The 13,603-nt window shown below is 43.2% G+C and overlaps 1 protein-coding gene across 3 annotated transcripts in view; it reads left to right on the forward strand.

Annotated features, from left to right (window-relative positions):
* nipbla (NIPBL cohesin loading factor a) overlaps positions 1–13,603 on the forward strand; it is a 529,062-nt gene that overhangs the window by 223,595 nt on the left and 291,864 nt on the right. For all 3 annotated transcript variants that reach the window (XM_060834051.1, XM_060834059.1, XM_060834067.1), the window contains one exon: positions 2,746–2,835. In XM_060834051.1, coding sequence (XP_060690034.1) covers positions 2,746–2,835 — 90 coding nt within the window. The remainder of the gene's footprint in view (positions 1–2,745; positions 2,836–13,603) is intronic.

Consider the following 13,603-nt stretch of genomic DNA (forward strand, 5'->3'; position numbering starts at 1 on the left):
AGCAAACACGAGGGGACACAACTTTAAAGTGAGGGGAGATAGGTATAAGACAGATGTCAGAGGTAGTTTCTTTACTCAGAGTAGTAAGGGTATGGAATGCTTTGCCTGCAACAGTAGTAGATTCGCCAAGTTTAAGTCCATTTAAGTCGTCATTCGACAGCCATATGGACGTACGTGGAATAGTGTAGGTGGGATGGGCTTCAGATTAGTATGACAGGGAGGCGCAACATCGAGGGCCGAAGGACCTGTACTGCGCTGTAATGTTCTATGTTTTATGAAATATCTTTGGCAAACAGGATTAAGGAAAGCCCTTGAGATTTTATATAAGGAACAAACAAGTAACTAGGGACAGGTAAGGTCCAGTCGCTGATCAAGGAATGTGGAGTCAGCTGAATTGGGTTGGTTTGTTGACGAATACTTTGCATTGATATTCACAAAGGGGAAGGACTCGTGGATGGTGAGTCTTAGAAGGGATATGATGATACCCTGGAACATGTAAATATGTAAAAGGGTGTTATGAAAATTATTCAGGTGGGCAGGTTCCCAGGACCATCCCAGAATGCTGAGGGCGGCAGATGAGAAAATTGCTGGATAGAGATGATGGACTGCATCAAGCTCCTGGAAGTGATGATTACCAGTAATCTGCCCTGGTCCCCTCATTTTGACGCAACTATCAAGGAAACACTAAAGTCTTTAACTTCTCAGGTGGCTAAGGAAATTTTAAAAATTACATATACTGGTAGGAGAAAGTGGGGACTGTGGATCGTGGAGATCAGAGTCAAAAAATGTGGTGCTGGAAAAGTACAACCAGTCAGGCAGAATCCAAGGAGAGTCAACGCTGCGAGCATAAGCTCTTCATCAGGAATGAGGGAGTGGCCCAAGGGGCTGAGAGATAAATGGGAGGGGAGTGGGGCTGGGAGAAAGGAAGCTGGGAATGCGCTAGATAGTTAAGGGTGGGCATAAAAGTGATAGGCCGGAGAGGAGGGTTGAGTGGATAGGTGGGAAGGAAGATGGACAGATAGGACAGAGGGCGGTGCCGAGTTGGAAGGTTGGACCTGTGATAAGGTGAGAGTGGGGGGAGATGGTTGAAGGGTCCCGAGATAGAAGATGAGGCATTCTTCTTCCAGTCATCGGGTGGCTAGAGTTTGGCGCTGGAGGAGGCCCAGGACTTGCATGTCCTTGGCAGAGTGGGAAGGGATGTTAGTGTTTGGCCATAGGGTAGTGGGGTTGTTTATTGTGTGTCCCAGAGATATTGTCTGAAATATTCCGCAAGTTGGCATTCTGTCTCCCCAATGCAGAGAGATCACATCAAGAGTAACAGACGCAGTAGATTACGTGTCTAGAAGTACAGGTAAATCTATGTTGGATGTTAAAGGATCCTTTGGGGCCTTATATGGAGATGAAGGGAGAGGTGTGAATGCAGGTTTTACACTTGCGGTGACAGGGGAAGGTGCGGGCGTGGACCTAACAAGGGAGCCACAGAGGGAATGGCCTCCATGAAACAGATAGGAGTGATGAGGGAAATACATCCCTGGTTGTGAGGTCTGTTTGTATGGGGCAGAAATGGCTGAGGATGATGCAATGTATCTGTCATTTCTGCCACCACCTCCAAGATCTCTGTCAAGGTCCCAGCAATCCTTCCCCCCCGCCCCCCGCCTCAGTATCTTGGGGATGAATCGTATCAGACTCTGGGGAATTTTAATTAAATGTTTTTCAAGACACCCAACACAAGTCCCACCACTCTTTAATGTTAAACATGTCGTAGATTATCAACATACCCCTCCCTAACATTGCCATCTTCCATATCCTTCTCAGTGAGTTAAAATGAGAAGTGCTTATTAAAGATTTCACCCACTTCCTTTGGCATAAATTCCCTCCTTTGTTCTTGAATAGGCCTACCCTTTCCCTGCTCCTTGGATGCTGCCTGACTTGCTGTGCTTTTCCCCCACCACTGACCTTGACTCTGATTTCCAGCATCTGCAATGTCCACTTCTGCTTACCCGTTCCCCACTTGCTCCTAATATCTGTGTAAAACGCCTTGGGATTCTCCTTAACCTGGTCAATGACATTTCATGGCCCCATAATTTCTTAAGTTCTTTGCTGATTCCTTTATGTTCGTCAAGGACCTTATATTTCTTGAGTAAGATCTGTCAAAATGGTGACTATTATCCGCTGTTGCAACGTTGGCAGATTTTCCCACCAACTCCTGCATCTCAATCATTAATTAAGAAAAAGTTAAATGCTCCCAATATCTTGGCAGATGACTTGTTTACAAATTGAGTAGTACTGGGACTTTATTATCTGGAGAAGGTGGTGCTATTTCCTCCAAATACAAGAATATTAAAGAATAACTTAGAATCATTCATGATTTTCATGGAACCAGACAGAGGAGCTATTTTCAGTAGTAGCAATGTTAATGATTGGCAACAAATCAGGTGTCGCAATGGGTTTTTTTAAAAATAGTGATTTCTGGTTTGGAATGTACTGCCTGAAAGAACAGTGCAAGCAGATTTGATTATAACTTCATAATGTAATTTAATTTCCTGAAAACTATGGGGAAGATCAGGGGAGTGGGACTTATTTAAAGAAGTGACACCACTTTGGCTGAGTGGCAGTGTTCTACTTTGAATCCTGTAATGCTGACTTTGTTTTTTGAAAACTGATAGTTTTTGACCGCTGAACCATATGGAAGATATTTTGAACTGTTTGAAGAATAAAATTTATATGTCTCTTATCAAATAATAGAAATGATGGATTCGTCAACATTCAAACGATTCACAGCCACAGTGGAAAACATCTTGGAAAATCTGGAGGATATGGATTTTACTACATTAGGTAAGTGTTAAGTTTCCACTACTTAGGTCTGTTTGTGATTGCAGCTGAGCTGATCAAAATATTGGGAGAGGTTGGACTATTTTTATATTGTCATGCGAAAACATAACCCACACAGCTTCCACTTTTTAAATATTTTTAATGGATTTTAAGATGACTTAGTGGAGCAAAGGAGAGTGATTTCAGACACTGAGTAAAATTGATAGGTTGAATGAGACCAAAAAGTCACCGCGCCATCTAGTTTTGTTTGTGATTTTTGTATCTTTTCTTGGGTGAAGTCATGAAGTATTTTATGCTGAAAAAGCAAGTAACCTTTACTAATAGTAAAGAGAAACTAAGCAAAATTCTGTAAATCTGAAATCAAAACAATGTTGGTAATATTCAGTAAGTCTGGCATTGCCTGGAAACAGAAAGAGTGACTGTTTGAAGTTTGAGACCTTTCATCAGATCTTGATCTTTCCTGATCACTGATATTATAGAACATAGAACAGTACAGCACAGAACAGGCCCTTCAGCCCACGATGTTGTGCCGACCATTGATCCTCATGTATGCACCCTCAAATTTCTGTGACCATATGCATGTCCAGCAGTCTCTTAAATGTCCCCAAATACCTTGCTTCCACAACTGCTGGCAACGCATTCCATGCTCTCTCAACTCTGTGTAAAGAACCTGCCTCTGACATCTCCTTTATACTTTCCTCCAACCAGCTTAAAACTATGACCCCTCGTGTTAGCCATTTCTGCCCTGGGAAATAGTCTCTGGCTATTGACTCTATCTATGCCTCTCATTATCTTGTATACCTCAATTAGGTCCCCTCTCCTCCTCCTTTTCTCCAGTGAAAAAAGTCCGAGCTCAGTCAACCTCTCTTCATAAGATAAGCCCTCCAGTCCAGGCAGCATCCTGGTAAACCTCCTCCGAACCCCCTCCAAAGCATCCACGTCTTTCCTATAATAGGGCGACCAGAACTGGACGCAGTATTCCAAGTGCGGTTTAACCAAAGTTTTATAGAGCTGCAACAAGATCTCACAACTCTTAAACTCAATCCCCCTGTTAATGAAAGCCAAAACACCATATGCTTTCTTAACAACCCTGTCCACTTGGTGGCCCATTTTAAGGGATCTATGTACCTGCACACCAAGATCCCTCCTGTTCCTCCACACTGCCAAGAATCCTATCCTTAATCATGTATTCAGCTTTTAAATTCGACCTTCCAAAATGTATCTCCTCGCATTTATCCAGGTTGAACTCCATCTGCCACCTCTCAGCCCATCTCTGCATCCTGTCAGTGTCCCGCTGCAGCCTACAACAGCCCTCTATACTGTCAACGACACCTCCAACCTTTGTGTCGTCTGCAAACGTGCTGACCCATCTTTCAATCCCTTCATCCAGGTCATTAATAAAAATTACAAACCGTAGAGGCCCAAGGACAGAGCCCTGCAGAACACCACTCACCACAGACTTCCAGGCAGAATGTTCTCCTTCAACTACCACTCGCTGTCTTCTGTTGGCCAGCCAATTCTATATCCAGACAGCTAAGTTCCCCTGAATCCCATTCCTCCTGACCTTCTGAATGAGCTTACCATGGGGAACCTTATCAAATGCCTTGCTGAAGTCCATGTACACCATATCCACAGCTCGATCCTCATCAACTTTTCTAATCACATCCTCAAAGAACTCTAAAGTTTGTGAGACATGACCTGCCCCTCTCAAAGCCGTGTTGACTGCATTTAATCAGGCCACGCTCATAAATCCTTTCTAACACCTTGCAGATGACAGACGTGAGACTTACTGGTCTGTAATTGCCAGGGATTTCCTTATTTCCTTTCTTGAAGAGAGGAATTACATTTGCCTCTCTCCAGTCCTCAGGTACGACTCCAGTGGAGAAGGAGGATGCAAAGATCTTCGCAAGTGGCAAAGCAATCGCATTTCTCATTTCCCAAAGCAGCTGAGGACAAATCCGGTCCGGGCCTGGCTACATGTCAATCATAATGTTTGACTAAATTTTCAGCATATCCTCTATCTCTATCCATTCCAGCCTGTGCACCTGCTCTTCAAAGGTTTCATTCATTACAAAGTTCGTTTCTTTCGTAAAGACAGAAGCAAAAAAACTCATTTAGGGCTTCCCCTACCACCTCAGACTCCACAAACAAATTCCCTATGCTATCCCTGATCGACCCTCTCTTATTCCTCACCTAAGTGTAAAATGCCTCTGTGTTCTCCCTAATCCGTTCTGCCAAGCCTTTCTCGTGCCCCCTCCTGGCTCTCCTCAGACCATTTTTGAGCTCCTTCCTCGCCTGCCTGTAATCCTCTAGAGCTGAGCTTGACCCTAGCTACCTCCACCTTATGTAAGCTACCTTCTTCCTTTTGACGAGAAGCTCCACCGCTCTTGTCATCTAAGGTTCCTTTATCTTACCCCTTCTTGCCTGTCTCAGAGGGATATATTTATTCATCGCTTGCAACAGCTGTTCCTTAAACAGTCTCCACATGTCTATAGTGCCTTTACCATGGAACAATTGCTCCCAATCCATGCTTCCTAACTCATGTCTAATCGCATCATGGTTTCCTCTTGTCTAATTAAATATCCTCCCATTTTGCCTAATCCTTCTCCTCCATAGCTATGTAGAATGTGAGGCAGTTGTGGTCACTATCGCCAAAATGCTCTTCCACCCCAAGATCTGATACCTGCCCCGGTTCGTTTCCGAGCACCAAGTCTAGAATGGCCTCTCCCCTCGTCGGCCTGTCAACGTACTGAGTTAGGAAACCCTCCTGAACACACCTTACAAAAACAGCTCCATTCAAATCTTCTGCTCGAAGGAGGTTCCAATCAATATTGGGAAAGTTAAAGTCATCCATTACAACAGGCTTCCCTCCTATCTTAAATAGGTTGTTAGTTTTGCTAAGTTCCAATCTGACAGTTCCACAATCTTGCATGTGTTAAAAATTATAGCTAACAAACTCAATTTCTGAAGTTACATTTTTTTTAAAAATCCTAAAATGAGGACCATTTAGGTCCTGAGAATTTTAGTCCTGTAAGTTTCTTTGCTAGCCTTTTCTAATACTAATTATTTTCATTGCTTTAATCTCTGATATATCCTCTGTTTTTCTAGTTTGAAGACAGATACCAAGTACTTGTTTAATGTGTCTCCTCGTTCCTCATCGTCATTTTACCCAGTCACAGAATCATACTATTCAGAAGGGGCTCTTTGGCTTTTAAGTCTGCACCAACAAAAAAACAACTAAATTTGCACCAGTCCCACTTTCCAGCACAAGGCCCATAGCCTTGAAAGTGATGACATTTCAACTATTCATTCAAGTACTTGTGTGAAGGTTGTGAAATCTCCTATCTCCCAGGCTGAGGGGTGACCCTGTTGAGGTTTATAAAATCATGAGGGGCATAGACAGGATAAATAGGCAAAGTCTTTTCCCTGGGGTGGGGGAGTCCAGAACTAGAGAGCATAGGTTTAGGGTGAGAGGGGACAGATATAAAAGAGACCTAAGAGGCAACTTTTTTGCGCAGAGGGTGGTACATGTATGGAATGAGCTGCCAGAGGAAGTGGTGGAGGCTGGTACAGTTGCAGCATTTAAAAGGTATCTGGATGGGTAAATGACTAGGAAGGCTTTGGAGGGATATGGACCAGGTGCTGGCAGGTGGGACTAGATTGGGTTGGAATATCTGATCAGCATGGACGAGTTGGACCAAAGGGTCTGTTTCCGTGCTGTACGTCTCTATGACTCATGTTCTGGTGACATGAGTTCAAAATCCATTGTGGCATTTGTGGAAATTTGAATGCAATAAAAATCTAGAATTAAATGCAAACCTAATGGTGATCAAGTGACCATTAGAGATTTGCCATTTGGTTCATTAATGTCCTTTAGGGACGAAAATTTACTGTTAACACCAGATCTGGCCTACATGTGACTTGACCCCAGTATTAGCCACGCTTTGGGCAATTAGGGATGGCAATGTCGGCCTAGAAAGCTACACATGAATGTCTTAATTTGTTTTATATTCTTAACTGATTCATGCTCATATTTTTGTTTTTTCTTTTAAATCAACCTTTTGGTAGCCAGTTGCTAGTAAAATGGCCCTATTCAACAACCCGGTTGATTTGTTTTTCCCAGAATGTTTCTTCCCCTGATTGATGACATGTTCACTTCTGTATAGCCTCCAGATGAAGCGCTGTTGTTGTGATCCATCCAGAATTTATGCGGTTCTGTCTGTCATGGCGGGTGGATCTATTTCCAGACTTCTACTGTAGTGTTCAGTAGATGGGTGAATTTCCATATGTTTGTTTATGAATACCAGTGGATAAATACCAGGCCTCCAGGAATTCCTGAGCTTGTCTTTGTTTTGCCTGTCCCAGTATTGTAATGTTGTCCCAGTTGAATTGGTGTCCTTGTCAGTGTGTGTTGATGTGAGGAAGAACTGGTCGTGTCGATTTATTGCAAACTGAGACTTGTGTATTCTAGTGGCGAGTTTTCTACCTGCTTGTCCGATGTGATGTTTCTTGCAGTTGCTGCATGGTATTTTGTATATCGCATTCGTCCTGCATGTCTTTTGTTTTGGATAGTAGCTGGCGAAGTCTGGTTGTTGGTTTGTGTGCTTTCATTATTCCATAGGATGGAGGAGTCTTAAGTCAGTTCTGAAATATTTCTGATACAAGGTAGGGTGGTCGGCGTGTTGGGGTGCACAATGGTGTCATCTTGGTGTTGTTTATATGCTTGTCATACGCTTAGCTTATTCATGTAACCATCCAGATGCCTCTTAAATGTTACAAGTGTGCCTGCTTTCACCAGCTCTTTTGGAAATGCGTTCCAGGTCCTATCATTATGCATGAAAAACTTTTCTCATGCATCTCTGCCAAACTTTCTACTTTGCACCTTGAACCTGTGCCCCCTTGTAATTGAAATTTCAACCCTGGGAAAAAGCCTCTGATTCTCCACCCTATCTCGGCCCGTCATAATTTTATAGTACACTGTCAGGTCTCCTCTCAGCTTCCCTCTTCCCAGTGAAAACAATACTGGTCTTTTTAATCTTTCCTCACAGCCCATGCCCTCAAGACCAGGCAACATCCTGGTGAAGCTTTCTGCACTCTGTCCAAAGCTTCCACAGAGTAATTCTGATACCTTAGATTAGAGTCCCTATAGTGCGGAAACAGGCCCTTTGGCCCAACAAGTCCACACTGACCCTCCTAAGAGTATCCCCCCAAACCCATCCCCCATTACTCTACTCTATAGTTACCCCGATTAATGCATGTAACCTACACGTTCTTGAGCACTAAGGGCAATTTAGCACAGCCAGTTGACCTAACCTGCACATCTTTGGATTGTGGAAGGAAACCGAAGCACCCGGAGGAAACCCACACAGACACAGGGACAATGTTCAAACTCCATACAGACCGTTGCCCGAGGCTGGAATCAAATGTGGGTTTCTGGTGCTGTGCTAACCACTGAACCACTGTGCTGCCATGGCGACCAAAACTGCACACAATACTCTGAAAATGGCCCAACAAAGGTATTATATAGCTAGAACATGCTATGCCAGCTCTTGTACTCTTCTGCCCTGGCTGATGAAGGCAAGCATGCCATGTGCTGCCTTAATCACTTTTAGGGTATTGTGGACCTACTCAGCCTGATCCGTCCGTATGTTAATGTTCCTAAGGATTCTGCCATTTACCAGAGAAATCGCACCTAAATTTGATCCTCGAAAATGCATCACCTCTCGTTTGCCTGGATTAAACTCTGTTCCCAAGTCACCAATCTATCTACATCCTGTTGTATCCTTTCACAATAATCAGCACTATCAGCAACTGCACCAGGCTTTGTGTTATCTGCAAACTTACTAATCATCTACAAACAACAGAGGACATGAGTGATTCCTATGGAGTGTCATTAGTTGCTGGTCTCCATTATGAAAAAAGTACCCTTCCACCGCTACCCTCTATCTTCTATGACCAAGCCAATTTTGTATCCATCTAGCCAGCCCACCCCAAATCCTATGTGATTTTCATTTTTCTACCATCTGCCATTTGGGACTTTATCCAATGCCTTACTGCCGCCAATGAGGGCGGCACGGTGGCACAGTAGTTAGCACTGCTGCCTCACAGCGCCAGGGACCTGGGTTCAATTCCCACCTCAGGCGACTGACTGTGTGGAGTTTGCACGTTCTCCCCGTGTCTGCGTGGGTTTCCTCCGGGTGCTCCGGTTTCCTCCCACAGTCCAAAGATGTGCGGGTCAGGTGAATTGGCCATGCTAAATTGCCCGTAGTGTTAGGTAAGGGGTATATGTAGGGGTATGGGTGGGTTGCGCTTCGGCGGGTCGGTGTGGACTTGTTGGGCCGAAGGGCCTGTTTCCACACTCTAAGTAATCTAATCTAATGTCAATATAAACTACATCCACTATTCTTCCTCTTTTAAAAAATGTAATCAATCAGGTGGGTGAGACATTACCTTCCCCACACAAAACCATGCTTCCTATCAATAATCAGTCCATTTTCTTCCAAATGTGAATATATCTTGTCCTTTTGTATCTTCTCCAAGAGATTCCCCACCATAGCCATTAGGCTCACCAGCCTTTAATTTCATGGATCATCCCTTCTTCCTTTGACAAGGGAAAAACATTGGCTAATCTCCAGCCCTCTAGAACCTCTTCTGTGGTCAAAGAGGATGTGAAGACATCTGCTAATGCCCAAGCTATTTCATTTGGTTGTCTTGAACCAGGTGGGTTTTTATGGCAGTTGATAGTGGTTACTTGGTAACCATGAGGCAAACTTTTTAATTCCAACATTTATTGAATTTGAATCTTGCCATTTGCCACGGATTTGATTCCATTTCCCCAGAACATTAGTCTGGTGCTCTGGATTACTTTTCCAATCGTACCTTTGTCAGCACCTGCTCTGCCATTCTATATATCCTCAAGATCAAAGATGGATCTATTCTACTGAAATTCTTTTTCAATGGAATATATTTTTGTGACTATGTTTAATTTACTTTAAATGTTGCCTTGTCATTACCTTTGGTCTGCATTTTCATTTGGACCCGAACATTCAACACACTCAGGACCAACGTGCTCTACTTATGTTGCCAGTCCTTGTGTACCACAAATCTGAATACTACTACTCCTACTATTGTTACTGGTGCAACTGTCGTCACTGGTGCAGTTATTATTCCAAAGTTAATCTTTATCCATGTGGAGCTGTCCTTAACACTGGTGCCTGGCAGACAGCAGCATCTTTGGGAGCTGTAGCTCCCGAGAATAGTATCTATTCACTTGATATTCTTCTCTTTCACACTGCTCACATTTTCATGCTCCTAACTTTAATGGCGTCTTGCACTATGGTTTTGTGTCAGTTTGCTCAATACTGCAGTTCTGGTTCTCATTTACACAGGCAATTACCCTGTATATATTGGTCAAAATGATGGGCTGAGGCTCCTTCAACACTACATTGTTGATCCTGTACCTGCCTGACTGTAGTCTTACCTCCCTGTCCTTGACAAAATCTATATTCCCTTTCAATTAAGAATTATTATTACTTCATGGAACAATGTGTTCGGGTAACTCAGTCCCTGAGGCTATGCAATGGCTGCAACTCTAAGCTGAAGTTGCTCAAAGCACTTAACTTCAATACCATTGTCAGGGACTGTAGTGCATTCGACAGATTCCACACATTGCAGTCACTGCACATGTGCCCTGTCAATTCTCTATAACCTTATTTATTGCATTCCTGGAAAAGCAATGTATTTTTCTGAAGACTTTTATCTTTTACTCATCAGAAAATTCAAAAGAAACACTAAGAAAAAAAGGGAAACTGCATGAATGAGAAAAGAATACTAATTGGTTGGCAGATGGGCCCTGATTGGTAGAGGCATCAACTACAGTTGTGCCATGACCATAAAGACCCTCACCAACTTTTACAGGTGCACCATAGAAAGCATACTGTCTGGGTGCATAATGGCCTGATATGTCAACCGCTGTGCCCAGGACTATAGGAAACTACAGAAGGTTGTGTGCGCACTCCAGTCCATCACATAAGCCAACATCCTATCTGTGATCTCCATTCGCAAGTCTGTTTGCCGTGGAAAGGCTGCCAACATCATCAAAGACCCATCCCATTCCGGTACTGCTCACCTACAACCTCTTCTGTCTGGCAGAAGATACAGAAGCTTGAAAACGCACCAGCAGATTCAAGAACAGCTTCTTCCCTGCCGTTATTCGACTAATGAATGGACTCTCTAACTTAAGTAATGCTGATCTTGTTAATGTTGATCTTGTCCAGAACATGACTTGTGTAGTGTTACCTGCATGTCTTACTCTATCCAAGTTTTTTTCACCCTATGATCTGTATTTCTTACTATGATCTGCCTTTACTGCGCTCAAAGCTTTTCTCTCTACGTAGGTATGCATGACAATAAATGAAATCAAATCATTACTGTGGAGAGTTAACAATCCTACAACACCAGATTACAGTCCAACAGGTTTATTTGGAAGCACCAGCTTTTGGAGGGCTGCTCCTTCAGGTAGTTGTGGAGTTTAAGATCATAGAACACAGAATTGAAAGCAAAAGTTTAGTATGATGCAGCTGAACTGATACATTGAAAAAGATCTGGATTGTTTGTGAAATCTCTCATCTTTTAGAAGATAGTGAGGAAAGAAATCAATCTGACACTGTAAAATTGAGAACAGAAGTGAGTCAAACAATCAGGGCAGGCAGGGACAAAGCAAAGAACAAGGAAGGACTGATTAAATTAAACTGCATTTATTTCAATGCAAGGGGCCTAACAGGAAGGCAGATGAACTCAGGGCATGGTTAGGAACATGGGACTGGGATATCATAGCAATTACAGAAACATGGCTCAGGGATAGACAGGACTGGCAACTTAATGTTCCACGAGACAGATGCTATGGGAAAGACAGAAAGGGAGGCAAGAGAGGAGGAGAATGGCATTTTGATAAGGGATAGCATTACAACTGTACTGAGGGAGGATATTCCCGGAAAAATATCTGGGGAAGTTATTTGGGTTGAACTGAGAAATAAGGAAGGGATGATCACCTTATTGGGATTGTATTATATACCCCCTAATAGTCAGAGGGAAGGTTTGTGCGAAGATTTGTAGCTCAGGTGCTCGTTGTTGTGGTTCTGTTCGCCGAGCTGGAAATTGAGTCAGAGTCCCGAGTCAGAGGGAAATTGAGAAACAAATTTTGTAAAGAGATCTTAGTTATCTGTAAGAATAATAAGGTGATTATGGTTGGGGATTTTAACTTACCAAACATAGACTGGTACTGCCATAGTGCTAAGGGTTTAAATGGAGAGGAGTTTATTAAGTGTGTACAAGAAAATTTTCTGATTCAGTATGTGGATGTACCGACTAAAGAAGGTGCAAAACTTGACCTACTCTTGGGAAAGAAGGCAGGGCAGGTGACAGGTGTCAGTGGGGGAGCACTTTAGGGCCAGCGACCATAATTCTCTTAGTTTTAAAATAGTGATGGAAAAGGATAGACCAGATCTGAAAGTTGAAGTTCTAAATTGGAGAAAGGCCAATTTGACGTTATTAGGCAAGAACTTTCAAAAGCTGATTGGGGGCAGATGTTCGCAGATAAAGGGACAGCTAGCTATGAAGAGAGGTTGAGTAGGTTAGATTTGTTTTCGTTAGAAAAAAGGAGATTATGGGGAAACCTGATTGAAGTCCATAAAATTATGAAGGGTATAGACGGGGTAGATAGAGATAAGCTTTTCCCCAGGGTGAGGGATCCAGTACTGAGAGGTCACGCTTTTAAAATGAGAGATGAAAAGTTTAAGGGGGAACGCATGCGGCAAGTACTTTACATCGAGGGTGGTCAGTGCCTGGAATGTGTTGCCAGCAGAGGTAGTAGAGGCAGGCACGATAATTCATTTAAGATGCGTCTGGACATATGCAGGAGTAGGTGGGGAGCAGAGGGATACAGATGCTTAGGAATTGGGCGACAGGTTCAGACAGTGGATTTGGATTGGCTCAGGCTTGGAGGGCCAAAGGGCTGTACGTATTTTTTGTTCTTTATTACTTCAGAGTACAACGGGATCTTGATCAGATAGGCCAATGGGCTGAGAAATGGCAGATAGAGTTTAATTTAGGTAAATGTGAAGTGCTGCATTTTGGGAAAACAAATAGCACATAGAACATTACAGCGCAGTACAGGCCCTTCGGCCCTCGATGTTGCACTGACCTGTCATACCAATCTGAAGCCCATCTAACCTACACTATTCCATGTGCATCCATATACTTGTCCAATGACGACTTAACTGTACTTAAAGTTGGCGAATCTACTACTGTTGCAGGCAAAGCATTCCATACCCCTACTACTCCCTGAGTAAAGAAACTACCTCTGACATATGTCCTATATCTATCACCCCTCAATTTAAAGCTATGCTCCCTCTTGCTCGCCGTCACCATACTTGGAAAAAGGCTCTCCCTGTCCACCCTAACTAACCCTCTGATTATCTTATATGTCTATATTAAGTCACCTCTCAACTTTCTTCTCTGTAACAAAAACAGCCTCAAGTCCCTCAGCCTTTCCTCGTAAGACCTTCCCTCCATACCAGGCAACATCCTAGTAAATCTCCTCTGCACTCTTTCCAAAGCTTCAAATCCTTCTTATAATGTGGTGACCAGAACTGTACACAATACTCCAAGTGCGGCCACACCAGAGTTTTGTACAGCTGTAGCATAACCTCATGGTTCCGGAACTTGATTCCTCTATTAATAAAAGCTAAAACACTATGCCTTCTTAACAACC

Source organism: Hemiscyllium ocellatum, chromosome 2, assembly GCF_020745735.1.
Source record: "Hemiscyllium ocellatum isolate sHemOce1 chromosome 2, sHemOce1.pat.X.cur, whole genome shotgun sequence".
NCBI classification, from domain to species: Eukaryota; Metazoa; Chordata; class Chondrichthyes; order Orectolobiformes; family Hemiscylliidae; genus Hemiscyllium; species Hemiscyllium ocellatum.